The sequence below is a fragment of the Lagopus muta genome, chromosome 14, assembly GCF_023343835.1.
Source record: "Lagopus muta isolate bLagMut1 chromosome 14, bLagMut1 primary, whole genome shotgun sequence".
Taxonomy (NCBI): Eukaryota; Metazoa; Chordata; class Aves; order Galliformes; family Phasianidae; genus Lagopus; species Lagopus muta.
The window spans coordinates 6,774,114-6,793,452 of NC_064446.1; the positions used below are offsets into that span (position 1 = coordinate 6,774,114).

Genomic DNA, 19,339 nt, shown 5'->3' on the forward strand with positions numbered 1-19,339 from the left:
CATTTTCTTTCACACAGCAAAGTCTCCTACCATGCAAAATTCTCTTTGGCAGGTCTCTCTAACTTTCAAAGAGTTTGTGGCCTAAGCTACTATTTCTATATGCACCTTATAAACGTATAAAGTTGACAGATGTTCCTGTGCTCTTGTCTGTCTTCAAGAATGAAATGAAAAGATTGTGTGTTGTGTTGCTTTTTTTTCTTCTTTTTTTGTGAGTGACTTAATGTGAAGCTTCTCAAAGCAAAATATTTGAGTTTATAATTAGGCTTATAGCACATACCTGAAAATTCTAGGGAAAAATAGGAATGTCAGGAATACTTGAAGCTCATCAGAAACAGATTTCAATGTGCTGGTATCACAAGCCGTGTCTCTGGTGGGAAGATTAATATTTCTAATATATTTCATTCTAGTTGAATTAAATTTATACTCATGTTTCTTCATTTCTTATTTTCCCTGTTCTCATTCTGATAATGGTTATGAATTTTATGTAAGTCTAAATGAGAAAATCTTATCCAGTCTCATCATACTGTGCCTTTTATTTTTCCTATAAGAAAGGCAAACTTTTTTAATATTTCTTTTTCTGAACTAATTCAGCATTCCTCAATGAAATATTCAGAGAGGCTTTCTGATACGTAAGCAAGGCTTTTAGTTTATGTCTGTTATTCAACGTCTTTTAAAGGTCATGAACTTTCTTTTTCATATTCAACAGATACATTTTCCATTGCGAATCTTGAATTTAAAAAGAAAAATATGGTGGCATGTAAATAGGAATTCCAAATCTTATAATCTGTAGGATTCTTCTAAATAAGTAAGGGAAGTGCACTGGCTTTTAATTTTTATAAATGGAACAATAGATCTCTCATGAGTTTAATAAGCTGATTTACCTGTGAAGTTTTTCATAAGATTTAATTAAATTCTCTTTACAAAGCAATTGAATTTTTTTATGGAAGACAACACTTGCATTTTAAAATGTCACTTTTTCCCCTGGGCTTTAATTAAGTTTCATCTTGATGGGTCTTTTATATTTGCATCTTTCTTTCCATGTTCGTACTTGGAAGAATTCAATCTTCCTTGTATCCCTCAGCTTATTTTAGAACAGGCATTTTTTTTTCTTCCAGCTGCTATGAATAGGCTTCATTTTTTCCCTTAGTCCTTACACTGGACATCCTCATTCATTTCTAAATAACCTGAACTTCCTCCTATAGTGTCATCAAAATCTGGTTCCTCACCAATGTAGTGAAAGCCTGAACCCAAACTGTGCTCTAGTTGGTTCAGAGACCTGCACCTTTTGTGGTTCTGACCTTGACAATCACTTTCTCCTGCAGATCATATTGCTTCTTATCTCCTCTTCTTAGCATGTTGCTTCTTATCTTCTTATCATGGTAAAAATGAAAAATTACAGCTGTGAGACACAGAGGCTTAAAAGTCTTCAGTACTGACTATTTATGTTCTGTTCAAATTTTTCTGATTGCCAAGTTTTGATGATAGGAGGTTATATAGAAGTTATATACAAACTGGAGATTATATAAATTTTATAAACTTCTAATTTTTAAAAGCCTTGAGTGTATTCTCTGTTGATAAGCTATGTTGATATGCATATTTGCCATGATTTCTGGGATACAAATGTGTTGTCTTGATCGGGACATTAGGTATACTTGCAACACAAATAGCAAATAAGTAATTGCACTGCTAACCTGTACTTGATTGAATTTTAACAATTATCCGAACATCTAGAGACACATACCAGAGCAGCTGTAGCAGTCTGCATTATGATGAACTTGAACACATTTTAATAAATGTGATGAGTCAGGAGAGTGTTTCTTCCCTAAAATGCAGCAGGGAAGGTTAATATATGTAAAATATATAAAAATATTATATATATAAATATGTACAAATATTTATATAGCTAGGTTTCTGAGCAGTTTTCTTCTGAATAACAACCCTCCTCACACCAAAAGAGCATTTTTCTCACTATTTTGTTTGCTGTGATGGCAGTCTAACCACAATACAAAAGTCATTGTTTGATTCTGGGCAGCATAGCTAGTGCTGTCGCTGTTCTGAGGAACATTGTGCTTCTTGCTCAGTCAGCACTGCATCATGCACTTCCCTGCTGTAATTACATGTTTCAGCATGAAATGTCTTTTTCAGATTCGTGCATCTGCTTTTGGAGGAAATTATAAATTTCCTAAACAGGAGTGGTAGAACCTGAGGTATTTGGTTACAGTTGAGGAAGGGCTTGTTTGCTCTCCTTTCAGTAATGATACATGGTAAGAAAATGTCACTCAAATCCTGAGCTGCAGAGTTGGCATGATTCTTTTTGTATACTGTGCTTTATTTCATTGGGGGTATTGTGATTTTTGAGCTGAACCGCTGTCCTGCTGGGGGGAGGAGACGCTGCTGCACAAGCAACCTGATCGTTCGCTCCTCATTAGTGCCTGCAATTTGGTTGTGCCGTGGGCCTTCCATAGGCATGTTCAGCCTGATGGTTGAACTAGGCTAATGGGTTCTGAGCATCTGAATCCTTCATTTCAGTGACCTTGACAGAAAAACAATGTAAGCATGTTAACTGAAATCCACTTGGCCTGAGGGAATTAAAGGTCTGATTTAGGCTGAGACTCATAATGATCTTTATACAGGCTATTTGGGAGAAGAGAAAAGATGCAGGTAAAAATTGAATTCATAAATGTTTGACGCCTGCCACTCATTAAATGAAAGCTGCTAACAGAAAGCTGCTAAGTCACTGACTGCTGCAGAAAATAATTAGCCAGCGATCTGTCTGGCAGCAGCTGATATGCATTTCCTTGTGAAAGATGATTGGAACCCATTCAGGGAGTAGAGATACTCTGCTCAAAATAAAGAAGGAAAAGTTCTCTCTTTTCATGATGATAAGTCTAGCTCAGAGATTTTTTTTTTTTTTTTTTTTGGTAGAATAAGGTAATCTTCAAAATACTTTTGAAGATGCTTAGTCTCAAACCATGAAAATGTGAGTGGGCCATTTGACTACAAAATGAGACAGTGCAGAGGGTTACGAGGATTATTGTCACTTTATGTTTAGACAGCTGATGAATCGAACTTCTTAGGGCCGAGTGTAGTCCTTGACATGTGCTTTTAACAAACTAATCAAAAGAAAACTCTGGAGCTGAGTGCAGCAGTTTTATTGGAAAAAGTCCACAGGTGTGTGCAATTCCTTTATTAAAAGATTTTCAAATACATTGGACAAGAAGCAATTGATGATTGAGTTAATCCTTTTTTATACATTTTTTTTATTTCCAAAACTATACAAACATTGGAAAACTTTCATTTTCCTCCATTTCAGCTATTAGTAATTCTGTAATGATAATTAAATATCTCCCATTTCAGTCTGCAAACCCACTTTTCAGGAGTTGACATTTTACATCTTTGACAGTAAAAAAAAAAAAAGTCAGTCATATGTACATGTGCTTAAGGTTGCATAATTGAGCATCATTAGGTGCTGAAAACTAGTGAGTATGTGGGTTTCAAGATTCACCCAGGAGGGCTGAAGGTTCTGAATACACATAAACTGCGTACATATGATTTAGTAGCCAAGACACTCTTTGTTCCCTTTTGTTTTCAAGGATATATATCTGTGTGCTAGCTATGGTTTAAGGGTTTCTTTAGTAAAGGTACTCACGGAGTGAAAAGCAGCACTGGCAACAACTATTGCTGATCAAGGACATGAATGGGCAGAGAACTGTATGCGTATACACAATACAAATATTTCAGAAAGAAGTTCTTATGTAAAAATAATATCTAGAATAAAACCTGTTTCTTGGACTGGACTAAAGGACAGGGAAAAGAAAAAAAAAGCCTTATGTGAATATAATAGTTCAGCATGGGAGAAGAACAATGGAAACACGTGGATTAAATTCAGAAGCTGATCTTGCAATGTATAATTACTGGAAATTCATTTGAAATATAGCAACATTATCGATGGAAAATGAAGGCTACAACTGCAGCAGACATGTACAGTATATTTTATGAGCTATTATATTGGCCATACAGATTTGTCTACATGTTATTTATTTGAATCCTTAAGGCTTCTCTAATGTCTTACATGAAAGTGCTGTCTGCTTGGATCTTCCATGCATGAGGGAAAGGGGACATTTTTCAAGGAAAAAAATATGATTTTTATTCACATTTCAATTACAATAGCACAGCCAGAGACACAAAATAAAAGACAATACTTTATGGTACCTTTGTTTCATTTATTTTGGCCCCCAAAAGATGCATGCACTAGACTTTATGTACTACAAGGTATTGAAATATTTACAGCAATTGTACATGTGCTCTTAAAGGGATGGCAAAGGGAAAGGTCTATTTTTATCTGGATGGGAGTAAAAGTTATTTTCCTAGCTTATTAATACATATTCAAAGTGAGAGATGACTCTTCCAAAAAGAAAAGCCCACGAAGAATAAAGCTATAACATAATTATAGCCAATGTTAACAAACTGTACAGTACTTTACCTGGGAATTCTGCTCTCTGTCACTCCTGTTTTAAATGGCAGCGCCTACTAGTGAGTGATGTTGCCATGCTCCCCTTGCCCTGTCTGCCCTGATTCTCCTTATTCCATCAGGTATAGCTGAGTATTACCTGTTTATGATATTTTTATTTTGAGATATTTTAATATGTTGAATGGACAATTAATTCGCAATAACCTGATGGCAATTTTTGGATAAATGATATAATTGGTATTTACTGGGTTATGGCACTAAAGAATTCAGACCACTATAAAGCGCGTCATCAATACTTCAAGTGGACTTTGGGAACCATCTCTCTAAGAAATTCAGTGAGTAAGGCTCGTATCACTGATCTCCTGCTTTTAAAGGTAAAGATATGATACCCAATACACCAAGTTAAACAAACAGAAGGCAGTGGGGAAGAAGATGCGGGCATAGGAGTCCATTTTGGCAATGCGGATATGTATTCTTCCATGCCTCCATGCTCCTGTTCGACAATCCTCAAAGCAGCAAAAAAAACTAGCACAGTCCTTGCCATCAAGACACTCATACCCGTATTCTTCGTCCCTTTCTTGGAGGTGTGTAGCATTGTTCATTTGAATAGTAGCTGATCGAGGTCGGATGTCAATTGTGGGTGCCTAGGATGGAATGGCAGAAAAGGAAAAGATGGCAGGAGGGAGACACTCTGTTACTATCACCAGACCAACAGGAAATAGAAATTAATGGTCAACATGGGAGTGATAGTTCTACAGGGGTGTATGGGAGACTGGTAATATTACCTTGAACTTAAAAATCAGCTTAAATCAATTGCATCATACACTAACTTTACAGGAAAGCAGCACAAATCAAGATCAAGTTGACAGCTGAGGACAGTTAGCTTTAATGCCAGACTAAGTAAACCATAGAGGTTAAAAGAAACAGAACTGATGGTATTTGGAATTGTTTTTGTTTTATACTTCACGTAACTGCCTGATATATGAAGGCAATTTGGGTGTTGAGCATGGGTGGAACGAAAATAATCAGTTGGAAATGCAGGATTATTTGTATTACTGGGCTGGTTTGTGCAAATATATATATATATATATGGAAAAAAGGCACAATTAAAGTATTTTTAGTAAGGTTATGAAAATCTTGGTAAGACTCTCCAATAGTTAATTTGAATGTATGCAGTCCACCGTCTATTAGTGTTCACCAACTGAAAGATTCATCATGTACCCAACTTTATATGGCAGGCATACATTTATTCGAGTGACTTGAATGAGCTGTGTATCTAAAATGCAGTTAAGCACTGGTGAACATTACTATGATGAGCCTTAAAATTTGCTGCAGATTGTGTAAAATAATTATAGTTTCATTCCATGAGCACGTATAATTCTTGGCTTTCATTTTATGGTGGTTCTTTGTTTTGGACAAAATCTCTGCATTTCTGAATGAAGATAAGATTTAGACGTATTACAAAGTTAGATATATTTGCTAATTTTGCTAAGAATATGTTGGTCAAGTGTCAGCATTAAAAAATATGTGCATCTTAAACCCTTTCAAAACTCTGACTTTTTTTTGCATAAGGAACAGCATTTGAGTGATTGATGATGACACTGAATTTTATTCATGTCAATATCAAAACAAATTTAGTTTTATCATTTGAAGTTAAGTCATAAACTGAGGGATCAGATCTGAGTTCTAAAAGGGTGTATTGCGGTTTCTGGTGCAGCTGGTGGCATTGGATCCCATGGGCAATTAACAAAGAGAGAAGCAGAAATATTTTGAACAGAAACTCTCTTAATTCATGCGATCCAATAATGTTGGTCACTCTTGAACTTAGTGTAAGTTCAAAATCATAGTGAATCAATAATTGGGCTGCTGAATCAACTCTACGTATTATTTAGAGAAGCATAAACATTCTACTTAATTAGGAAGTTACCTAGAGTAGAATGCTTAGATGTCTAATTTAAGAAAACAAACAAACAACAGCACTCTCATATAAGCTCTAATAGTTAAATTCAGCAGTCGCATGCAGTGAATTTCCATTCCAAAAAACATTATACCTTGAAGGAAAACATCCGAAGAAGCTTTCATTTTGTAGACAGAAAAGAGAATCAGAGGGTTTTGGTTTAAATTAAAGAAAAAAAAAAAAAAAGAAAGAAAAAAAAAAAAAAGAAAGAAAGAGAAAAAAGTAATGTAAATTAAAAATATGTTTCTAAAACATAGTAAGTCAAAAAGAACTAAATTTATAGAAAGTTTGGGGTAACAGCCATTTAAACAAGAATCTATGCTATGAAACCCACACATCTTTATCTTATCTCTGACTTGTAACTACATCCAGACCAAAGACAAAGTGTATCAAATTCCATTTAGATCTTTTCATATTCTCAAGGTATTCCAGTCTTTTATGTTGAACTGCTTTGAAAGAAGAGACAATTCAGAGCTTATGAAAGCAAATTTTAGAAAAAGCTACCTGAATACTGAGTACTGAAGACTCTACTGTTAAGTTTTCTAGACTCTTGGTTTAGATTTGGAGAATTGTTATTTCTATTTGTCCCAGGATTGTCCGAGATAAAAGGTGTAAAGAGCAACTAATCTCTAAGCAAGGTAAATAGATCTGAGATAGTTAATCTTTGCTCTCTTAATTGTCTGTGACACAGGTTCACATAAGCAGCCATTTATTTCAGCCTAAGACAGACATATGTGCCACCATCAAAAAGTGCTTTTTGATCTAAACACACCTATGATGAAATCCAAATTCACCACACCTAAAGTAATGTGAAAATTCTTCCTGTGTAGTCTTACGGATGTTTAGCTGGCTGTTTATCCACTGCAGTGTATATCTGTAATTTTAAGAGTGTATTTCTCATCAAGCTTTAAAATTGAAATTATGACAAGTGTAATGAAAACTACTTTAATTTATATATTTTACTATTTTTTTTCTTTCTTGCAAGCTTTCTTGCTTCTGTGTAACTAAGAGAGAATATCTTAAGGACTTTAGCAGAGCAAATCCAGACACTTTCATTATTTCCTAGATGCCTGAAGTGGATTTGAAAATATTCTTAACTAATGTAAAACACTTGTGTTCGTCACATCTTGCAGATGCATATTTGATTTTTCTGTGAAGAAGATTAGGCTGCTTTTGTTCCCTGTAGTATTCTACACTCATTCCTTTCACCTCACAGTTTCTAGACAACACACTTCTCAATCAGCAGCAAAAGGCAAGAAGTCTGCCCTGGACAAAATAAGACAATACTTTTTCCCTACCTAAGCATACTCTTAGAAATCTCCTAAGGGTATTCCTGGGTCTTTTCTTTTTACTGTCGTTATTATATACATTATTTATTATTGTGTAGCATGCATCAATACGTAACATTGCCAATGCTGATAAATCACTTTCAAAAGGAGAGAAATACATAATGGAGAGAGAGAATACAAGAAAAAGAAGATAAGGAAACAATAAAAAGGAAACAGATGCTTACGGGGGAATTAGAAAGAAAGCACAGTCCATAGTTTGAACATAACGTTACAAAAAGTAGAATCATGCCAATAATACGTATGTCAGTTAATGGCAGAGAATATTGCTAAAGATAACAAAGAGACAATGAGAGTTCTTCTATGGCGGTCATAGTAAAAGCTCTATCTATAATATAAATAACAATTTCATTGATAGTTATTTGTAGAACAATTTGGCAAAAAGGGTCCTTGTTTTAAGACATTTGTTTCTCTGCTGTCTAGACAACTGTGATATATGCATTCTTAATTATTGAGGTAAATGATTTTATTCCTATTAATACAGAAGTGTAGATATGCTCAAATGAGAGTACAGGCATAGAGAGAAGATAAGTATTCCTTCAGATAATATAATTTAATTTTATACCTCACTGGTAAAAAGATACATACTGGATTTTTCTTCTTTTTGTCTTTATCCTTGCTTGGCTTTCTGTTGCTGACAAAGTAGTGCAAAGTTCCGTATTCCACCAGTGCAGAGAAAACAAAAATAAAGCAAACTGACACAAAAAGATCCATTGCTGTCACATAAGAGACTTTTGGAAGAGATTTACGAGCAATCGTACTTAGGGTGGTCATTGTCAGGACAGTTGTAATACCTGGTAGACAGACAGAAAACATCAGAAATGTTATAACTTCATGTAACAAAGCCATGCTGCCATTTCTCTCTGACTGTTTCTGAAGGATGCCAGCAGTTCTGATAGAGAGCAAAAATATCATCCCATCCCAAGCAGTGAAATGTGGATTCAGTGAGAGCTTCAAGGATGAATAGGGAGCGTGAATCATTTTTGCATAGTCATTGCAAGTGTTGCCCTGCTGATGGATTCTAATTTTAAAAAATGTATTTAATTCAGCTTTGTTGCTTTATAGTTTTGCTTTTAGGTATCCATTTTTCATTTCTAATTGAGAAATGCAGTTTTAGGGTTTATGTTCTTGAATCCCAAAACTGATAGAGAGAAAAGAACTTTTTCTAACAGAGTGAGAGGTCAGGTGGAGAAAAAAATATACCTGTCACTTTAATCCATTCTTTGAAGTACTCCAAAGGCTAATATAAAAGGCTCTAAATATAAATATAATTATAATTTATATTATATATTATAAATAATATATTATCATATATTTATTATATATATAATAAATAATAAAATAAAAATATAAAAGGCTCTAATATAAAACTTTCCATGCTGTCCAGCATGTGTCATTTATGGAATTCATATCAGTAATGACAACAATGCCAGTAAGAAATGCATTTGCAGCCATTATATGATTTAGAAATTATGAAAATTCTTAAGGAAGCCTGTAATCCAGATGAAAATTCAGATCAAAAAGTGTATTTATTTGTATGTGTACTGTGTAAACGAGACTTTGTTTCCTTTCTCTTATTTTTAATGCATTCTAGTTGTAAGCAAATGATACTAGCCCCAGATTTCCACACAAATTCTGTTGCTGCTTATTTAAGTGATTTATTGCAAATAAAGCTGGAAGAGAGTCTCTCAGGACTGTTTACAATTGTCACGCTGTGAGGTCAGATTTCTCTCAGCAGTGCCTCCTCTGGTTTTCAGAAGTGACTGTGGCTCATAACTGAAAAGTATTAGGACAGGCCTCACCTTCCCTTCTCCTTTCAGAACATTATTGCCTGTCCTGTGATGTAAATAACATTAAAAATGCATCAGAACGGTTAAAATTCATCATATTTTTATGGCAAATTTCATACCACTGATTTTATCTTAGAGGTATGAATAGCCAAGTTTTCAGCAGAGAGAGTCTAAGCAAAAACAAAAATAACAGCTGAATGCCTTTATTCATTATATACTTTAAGGCACATTTTCCTGTTTCAGAGAGTGGAAAAAAAAGCAATAAAACACTTAAAGCATTATGCATTGGGGCTGTTGGTCCTCTATTCCTGTATTTCTTTCAAGGGAAATCTGTAATGAAAATGCTGACCCTCCCTGCAGTGCTCTATTCTGTAGTTCTTGAGGAAATGAAAATGCAGAAGGAAAAACTAAAATGATTCTTAGTAGCACAGGTTTAATTCAGAAGTAGAAAACAATGTTTTTTAATCTCCTGAGTTTGGTTTCTGCTCTGCTAGCTCTTACAGATGCAGCTGGTTTGTGTGAGCAGGCTGAATTCGGTAGCTCCTTCATTCGTGTCAGAGCTGCTAACTGTGTAGAAAATGCTAATTCAGATTAATTGCATTTCACCTTTTAGATATAGACAAATTCAGTTGATTTTTTGGTCTGAAGGCCATATTTGACCTTTGGAGCTTCAAGCTGAAGGCTGGTACCGCATTCTTCACTTTTTACCACTGCGTCACACAGCCAGAGAGATTGCTTCATTCATGGTATTTATTTCATTCTTTTTGGTGTTCATTAAAAAAATCAAAAAAGGTAATCAGAAAAGATGCAAAAGCTTTTGGAGATGATCGTCAGTACTCCTGGTTAGGTTGTGACAAGGTAAAATGGAAGAGAGACAAATATGGTCTAAGTGCTGTTACTCCTTGGAAGTGATTACATTATTCTAAACAGGGGGAACTTGTATTAAATTCTCCCCTCTTGCATTTAGAAACTGGTGTCAGTTTAACATCATAATGCTGAATAAAAGCAGGAAAGTAAAGCAACTCACCCAGTGATGTTCTGGCTGGAACTGCATCCTTGTTAATCCAGAAGGAGACCCAGGACAACACAACAATAAGTGTGCAGGGAATGTAGGTCTGAATAGTGAAATAACCCATTCTCCTGCTCAGGTTAAAGTAAACAGACATGACTACATAGTCTCCTGTAAAATAAAAAGATACTGAAGTAGAATAATATGTTAAATAAGGTCGTAGAATTTCTAGATGTTGGCTAGGACTTTCTTATTCTATGTCTGTAGTATATATGAAAGCCATGTGTGTTCACTTATGTAGCTTGAACTTCAGATTTCAAGGGTAATCTCTTTTGCATAGCACAGCAGGCTTCTAGTTTACCACTTCATTCATCACATCTTGCAGATATATAGATATTTCTCTTCAGGATTCAGGAATAAAGCAAAGCTCTGGATTTTGATGTATTTCTTCTAAGCTAAACAAAACAAAAAACAAAACAAAAAGAAAACCCTGGATCTCATCTTTGGTTCAGATTACAGCACTCCTGGGAAATCTTGATTGCAAAAGAACTGCAAAACCCCAGGCTGCAAAAGACTTCATTGCAATTCTATGAAATGCGGTCTAGAGATAATTCCCAAACTCAAACAGAAGGTTTGCAAATCCAGAGTGAGATGCTTTCCCGGAGATACCCAAAAGTCTCTATGGCTATTATGCATTCCGTTTAGATCAGTACTGTTCCTTAACAGAGAAAGTTCTGTTTTCAGATGTAATGAAAATGTTAATTTGCCCGCCTTTGAACTTAGTCACAGAAGAAGCTTCAAAGTTAATTTTTCAGCTGGTGTGGCTTTTTTTTTGTTGTTGTTATTTTTTCCCTCCAATATGAATGTCTGTTTACAAGGGATTAATTGGTTTTTAATTTCATTGCATTATAAGGAAACTAGAAACTTTAAAAAGCAACTTATGTACTTGGGATTTACAAGATATGGTTGAGCATGAGCAACCAGTTTTAACAAGTAGATATCATCTGATTATCCCCTGAGTTCACAGATAAACTTGTCTTGTATGTTTGTGTCATGCGCTAAGCAAGGCATTGACCAGGATCACTAGAACTGGAGCCTGTCTCATTCTTCATCTCTGTGGTACATCTACTGACTTCTTGGAAAGTGTCTATTTTATCAGTTTGGGCAACCAATTTCTTAACATAGGTTTTTCAAAAACACTTATTTTTTTTCCTATTTTCCTCTTCTGTATTATTGTAGAGATCACTTAAAGCAGTACTTGTGTTACTTAAAGTGAACAGTCTCAGAGAAAAGGCTGTCTTCAAGTTTAGTGTTACTGTATTGCTTTAGTGAATCAACAAATTACCAGAAAGAAGAGATGGGAAATATAAAGCCAAAAGCATGTGACAACATAAGAAGTTAGAAAAGATTAGCTCAGAATTGAAACAAAATTTGGTTGTTTTCTCTCTGCTCTTGCTTCTTTTTAAGTTCCAGCTGCAGTAGAACATCCTGGGGAGTAGCTGAGCAGATATATCAGATCTGAGCTAATAACTACTTTCATATATTTTGCCCATAATGTTTGTCCTGTAGTTGGGCACGTCTGTTTGCCTGTTTTGTTGGTTTTACACTCTTGCTTTGTAGGTTCTTTTACTCAAAAGAACAAAAAATATTGCAATTAAGTACAGAAGCCAGCACTACTGCTCAAAGGTGTTAGAGCCAAATCCACAACTCAGCACCAGCATTGAAAAAATTAACAGTAAATCCATCTGACCCAGACTGGGGTGTGCTGCAAAGACTTCATACAGAGACTCCTTCTTCAATAACCATGTGTGCAACTGCACCAAGTGGTGTGAATAACACAAAAATGCGTTTATATCAGGGAGAGGAAGCGACTGCAATCTTTCAGTTTTTTAGGTGATTTTCACAAATACTATTTCACTGTTTTCCCTAGGAAACCTGGTGGAGATTATCAGGTCTCCAGTGAGATTTATTTAGATTTTTATTTTGATGGAAGTCGTTTTTTTTTTTTTTTTTTTTTTTTGAATTGTGAACTATTGTACTGATATTTTTACAATTTACGCATTTATTTAAATTAAACACGTATTTTGTCAACAATGTAATGCATATCAGGTTTTAAAATGCTAACTAACGTGTGAAGGTCTTGGTCCATTCCACAGCAATGAGTCATTACTTCGAAATCTCTGTCATCTCAATGACATGCTCTGAGGACAGTCCATTTACACAGAGCGACAGCAGCATCCCAAACACAAAGCTTTTGCTACTGGAGACAATCCAAGTGGAAGAAATTTACATATAATTTAACACAATTCCTTCTGCTTTTTTTTTTTTTTTTTTTAATACTGACCTTAACCAATTTAGAAATAGCATATTTCTGCTAGTGTGTTCTCAAAATTAGAAAGTGATGTAATTGTTCTAGATAATGCTCATTTCCCATAAATGTTATTGGACTTTTCATCATGCAAAGCCTGTCTTAGTGCATCTGTACATAAAAAATTCCAGCCACTCCAGAACAATATTTAATGGAAATTCTTTTTGTCAGTTTCTGATACTTGTAGCAAAGCCCACAGCACTGTTTTGGCAGACCTTATTTCACACCTTGTATAATCTGAAACATTCTACAGAAAGCTCAACTAAATAAACCCCTATATACTTAACAAGCTTTAAGGTTTTTACAAACTGAGCAGTTAAAGCAGAGGAAGTCAGGACTTGAATATCCGATATAACTTGCCCAGCAGCATGGAGATTTCCAGTCTGAAGAACTATTTAAGTATATGTAAATTCTTTTAAATTACATGTTGCTTTCTAATGTGAAAGCCTACTGGTGCTATAAATGTTGTTGTGCTGTGGAGTAAATACTACTACTTCAGAGAATCTTACTAGAGAAAGGAATAACATTAAAACCACAAAGATAAATAATTTTTCCTTATCTTGCTTTGTTCTGATTTTGGGAAGTGGGATGTAGAGATGATTTTTTACCAGTATATGACAGGAAAGGCTGTGTGACAAGGCAAGCCAATAATTCTGTAAAGTATTGAATATTTCCTCCAGGCTTTGAGTAACATGAACAAATGTAATATGTAATATGTAGTAATATGAAAACAAGATTGCCCCATAGAGGCATGATGCTAAATGTTGCCTTTATATGTAATGGTGCAATGTACACAATATAACGGTGTGAAAGCAGGACTTCGAGATGTGTGGTTTAAAATAAGGCAAGTAGTCTGGAAATAATCAAATACGTAATGCTATAGAAGCATACAAAGTAATGCAAGACCAAACATGTGCAATTTAGGACCTAATACCAGTTGTCGTAAGATGTACATCCAAAAGGTAAAGCACATTAAGTCCTCTGTGAGACATGGACTTGGCAGCATTTTGCTTTAATCCCACTTTTCATGACTTAAAACCATAGCCTCTTAAAATGGATTCTTGCCTCAGTGCTGTTTTTATCCATATTTGTTTTATTTCTGACTTTATTCATGGTCTTCTCTGCTCTTCAGCTGGGGCCAGCTTAAACACTTTGTTATTTTCAGATTATCTCTGTGCCTGAGGTGATTTTTCACTCCTGGTGTGATGCCTGCATGAAGCTGTCAAGCTAAGACACTATTTTAGTAAAAAATGACCAGAATTGATACTTAGCACAGTGTTATTCACTAGTTCTCACTTGGTAAATTGTTATTTTTTTTTCATTATTACCTCATCCTTGTTCCCTGAACTCTGATTCTTGTCTATCCAATGTTGCATACTGCAGCTACAGAGATTCTCAGACTGCCAGATGGCTGTTGGGAAGACTGATATACTTTTGGACTTCTTTGGAAATGAATGATAATGTAACCTGGCAGCTTCTCTGCGACACAGCATACCTACATAGTTAACATTTGGCACTATAATTAGATAATTATTGGATTATTTTAGCCTTTCACTAGAGATGTTACAGTCCTACCCTTTCTATGGTTTATATACATTATTATATATGTTTAGAAAATACCTAGTGTTTTTTACTTGTAAAGAAATACAGTATTTCTCTGGCAAAAATAATCCTCTTACATTGAAGAGCACAAGTCATTCTTAATATATTTACACATCATTTCTCTCTCCCCTCCACCCTATGAATATGTATATATCTTCCATTCCTCTATGTCAGTATATATAGATAGCTAGATGTAGTCTACAGATATGATAATCAGTTCAGCAGTTTCTTCAGCAACATGTATTCAGATTTTTAACCAGAATGCAGTCTCTTGGGAAAGTGTTCTTCAGATCATGCTTATATTCATGTACAAATACTCATCACATTTTCTACTAAGTGCATATTCCCGTTATTTATTTTCTGAAGAGCAGGAGACGTGAAGCAGGATTCTGACTTCAGGCACAGCCTCTTCATGATGCTACTTCTAATTGGAAATAGGGGATCTCTCTTGGTGGCAAAAATCCTTGTTACATATAGAGAAAGTGTGTGGGCTTAAATTCACATCTATAGAGCAAGAGATATTTTGAAATGGAGATCAATTTTCCATCAGTGTCAGATGATCATGACTTCTGTGAGCCCTTACAAGAGGATTTTTTTTCAAACAGTCCTATACCATTCTAATATACACAGACTCAACGCTTGGAGTGGGAACTTGAATCTCTTCTTTCCATATACTTGTGTAATACAGCAATTTGAGTACTCAGATTCCGACTCTGTTAGACATAAGGGGAAGTGAATTCCTGATTTGAGGAACCATCTGTGCGTACGTCCTGGCCTAATTCCCAAAGGTTCAATAGAAGGAATTAGTTGTGCCAGGAAGTGTAGCCAGGGGGAGATGTACATTGCACTTAGTTGATTTAATCAGCACAGTGGGTGTGATCCTTCACTACATCCCACTTGTGGAATCAGTTATACCTGTGCAAAGTGGGGGGGAAATTATACCTACTAGTAATGCATGTTTAAGTGACTGTGCAATGTGTGAGGTGCTGGGGCAACAAGACTCTAATTTGTTCTCTAAACCTATTTGGAAGCTGGTAAAAATGCTAGAGAGAAGAACAGCTTTCTATTGCAGGGAATTGGTGTCTTAATTATAGTTCAGGTAGCAACACTTACAGCTCAGATTGCCTCACCCTTACTATTATTATAGGATCCCATTTTCTGTTGTTTTAAACCACAAGTTTAAATTATAAAAAAAAGTTCAGAAGAGCTTCAAAAATGTTATGTTAGCAATTTGATCGAGTTACCCATATGTATCATTTCAGTTCATTCCTATAGATAGTTTTGGAGTGGGTAAAATTCAGTGTCACTCCTGTTAAATATACAGAGTTTCTAGCAAGAAAATTCAGTTAAGTGAAGGTCTGGCCTTTTTACATGATGGCATTTCTGTGGAAATCTTTTTAAGCTAACAGTTTGGAAAACAACCCATGTGTCCATAGACGTAGGCATTTTGAGAATTTTTGCTAAGACTTGATCCTGATAAGCTTCATGCTGCCTCCGCTGCCTACCAAACCACACACTGCTCTGCAGGACGCAGCAAAAAGAGACAAGAAGAGATGGATGCTCGTACAGTGAGATGTCTCTGTTCTCCTCATACTTTCTTTGTTCCTTCAGACAGGATGATACCTAAAATCTCCAGAAATTCTGTAAGTGATGGAAGTTTACAGAGCAAGAGTTCTTCAATTTGTGCCGATTCCATAGTGTAGGAGCAATTCTCCCCCAAGAACATGAACGTTCTGAACATGAATTTCCTTCAATATTTTGGTTACCTTGAATATATTCATTAGGTATAACAGCGTGAAAATCCACGAGTGCTTTAGTAAGTCTTCATATTATTTATAATTTTGTACTTTTCATGCTTGAAATACAAAAATCTGCGGAGAAAATATATTCCATAGCAGAATAATAATGATGAATCAGTATCTGGCAGAAAAAAATTCTATCAAGTAGCTACATAATACTGAAGAAAGCAAGGGTAATATATGAGCCAAATTCCCCCGGAATTTTCCCTACAGGCCGTCATTTGTTCTTCAAGGACTGCTCAAATGACTAGCCACTGGGATTTAACATAAGTCACTGTTTATACAGCAACTAACAGGCACAATTTTGTTTACGCAGCTAACAGCATCCACATGGTGCATACAGACCCAGACACACACCAGCTGCCCCGATTTCCACTGCTGATTTTCTTTTTTTCTCCTAATCTTAAAAAGAAACCAAATAGCAGATTTATCTGGAAAAACATACATATAGAAATATAGTTAGAAATGGAAGGTTTTGTCATTTAACTGGTATAAACGAGTACATAAATGAGTCATTATATATGGAAAACTCTGCTTAGCTCTGTCACTGGATGGACTGTACATAGGGAAAAAAAAATCATGCCACAGGAGGGCACTGTCACCTCAGACTGGAAATGAGCAGCGTTTCCAAGTCTGCCCGTGGAAAACTGAATTGTAAAAATTTCTGTGATTATTTTCCATTTGACTTACACAAACACTGGAATGGCATAACTGATTCCTACAGCTGTGTTAATATAGCAACACTTGTATGAATAAAACTAATTTTTGTACGAAAGAAATATTACCAGAGGAATATCACCTTTGTGCTACACGTAATGAGTGTATAAACTGCATAAATTGTTAATGAGGAACAACCATAGCAGCAGAATTTATTTTCTTTTCCTCATAAATAAGTAATAGAAACATCCTTGTTCTCTCTCTCTTTTACTGTTAACATGGCCAGAGGTCTCATTTTCAGTGAGGAGGAGATCATAGCTAATGCTGCTTTCTTTTATCGTTTTGTTTGCTTCTTTAAAAAAAGAATGAACAGGTAAATGGGAGTTTAATGGAATAGAGCAGCTGTAGTGATAAGTTCATTGCTGTCAGTGCTCAAGGTAAGCTGTCTCTGAATTAATCTCAGTAAAAAAGACAAAGGAAGGCCATTCACATTGTGAGACATTTAAAAGAATGCCTTTGAAAAATGTCTACAGTATTTTTACAGAATTGAAAGGCCTTAGTCACTGATTGGTTTCTGTGACGATTTACCCACACATAAAACAAAATGTTCCCAGACCCAAACGGGCCATTGTTTGAGATGCTCAGATTTCTAGAATATATGAAAACCATCTGTTATTTTTCTAGAGCTGACAGAATTGCACCTTGCTGTGTATTAATTCAGTGCTGTAAGTATCTGGACTGGAGATATATACTTAAATCCTACTGAATCCAGACGAGATTCTAATTCTCTCAAGTTCTTAAAAATTCAATTTTTTTAGACCAGTACTTAGTATAAAAATATTAGCAAATGGGACCAACAGAGATTCTAAATGCATCTATCTTTTTTAAAGGACTGGGTTTGGTGCCATTTTTAATACAAATATTCAGATATTTGTATATTCAGATATTCAAATACAGAGGAGGCCATGAGGATGCTCAGAGGGCTGGAGCACTTCTCTTATGAGGACAGGCTGAGAGAGCTGGGCTTGTTCAGCCTGGCGAAGAGAAGGCTCCAGGGTGACCTCACTACAGCCTTCTGGTACTTAGAAGAGGCCTAAGGGAGAACTTGGTTGGAACTCTATCAGGAACAAGCATAACTGGTTTTAAACCATAAAAGGGTAGATTTAGATTAGGCATTAGAATAAATTCTTCGCTCAGAGGGCAGTGAGGCACTGGCACAGGCTGTCCAGAGAAGCTGTGGATGCTCCATCCCTGGAGGTGCTCAATGCCAGGTTGGATGGGATGCTGGGCAGCCTGACCTGGTGAGGGCAACCCTGCCTATGGCAGGAAAACTGAATGAGCTTTAATAATAATAAATGCACTTTAATAATAATAAATAATATGATAATGATAAATGATAATAATAAATAACTAATTGGTAATTAAATTGCCTGTAAGATGACGGACTTCTGGTATATTATGTATACTTCCACTTCTGACACATTGGAGTGCAGCAGGGCAAACAGACAAAAAGAACTGGTAAAACATGGGGAAAGCCTTTTCTCTTTCATGTCAGAAAAGCGATGGCAGCTGAGCTCTGGTGCTCAGCAGTGGTTGGGGCAGAGTGCTATCCCCAGGGCAGGCAGGAGAAGAGACAACAGGAGATGGGACTCCGGTCTCTCCCAAACCAGGCCAGTGTCAGACTGTGGGCTGCATTGCACAGTGCATCTTTAATCTAGAAAGAAGTATCACGTAAATAGTTTAAGATTGGTGTACTCATTTCAGTGCTTTTGCTTCCATCTCTTTTCTTGCCTTGACAGGGTCTGTGTTTGGAATTCTTGCTAGCATTTATTGTTTTGTTAGGGGTAAGAGGTCAGTGAGATGTCTTGTGATGTTACTGTGATATAAGAAAAACATATTCCTTTCTCAGCACAGAATTTTTTGTGTGGATTCATATTTAACCTACACAAATTACTCTTTTATATAACATCTAATATCACATATTTTTGATATGTTATTTCTTTCTTACTGCAGATCAGGAAGTCCTAAGGTTTGCCTGGTCCTGCAAACCCATTTTGCTAATGGAAACGAACTTCTAAAAGTGGTTATTTGTCAAAGGAAGAGATGATGACATTTACTTATCTTTGCATTGTGCTTTTACATATATCACAGTAAAATCGTTTTGGCCAAAATATTTGATCACAGGAGCACTTGAGTGAATTTTCATAAAGACAGATACTTGATCACAGTGCCAATCATAAGCTGATAATTATAAGATTTATTGCTTTCTACAGCCAGGTAAAATAAAAGACTGGGGAAGAGGGAGAGTCAGAAAGAGTACTGCACCCTAGGTATCTGACC

At 35.7% G+C, this 19,339-nt stretch overlaps 1 protein-coding gene across 2 annotated transcripts in view; it reads right to left on the reverse strand.

Annotated features, from left to right (window-relative positions):
• Positions 1-3,150: 3,150 nt before the first annotated feature.
• Positions 3,151-19,339, reverse strand: part of GABRG2 (gamma-aminobutyric acid type A receptor subunit gamma2) — a 68,727-nt gene continuing 52,538 nt past the window's right edge. Inside the window, exons 7-10 of one of the 2 annotated variants that reach the window (XM_048960406.1) lie at positions 10,592-10,744; positions 8,363-8,568; positions 6,523-6,546; positions 3,151-5,115 (exon numbers count right to left, since the gene is read on the reverse strand). In XM_048960406.1, the coding sequence (XP_048816363.1) occupies positions 4,840-5,115; positions 6,523-6,546; positions 8,363-8,568; positions 10,592-10,744 (659 nt within the window). In that variant the 3' untranslated portion in view covers positions 3,151-4,839. The remainder of the gene's footprint in view (positions 5,116-6,522; positions 6,547-8,362; positions 8,569-10,591; positions 10,745-19,339) is intronic. The other variant, XM_048960408.1, reaches the window with a different exon arrangement.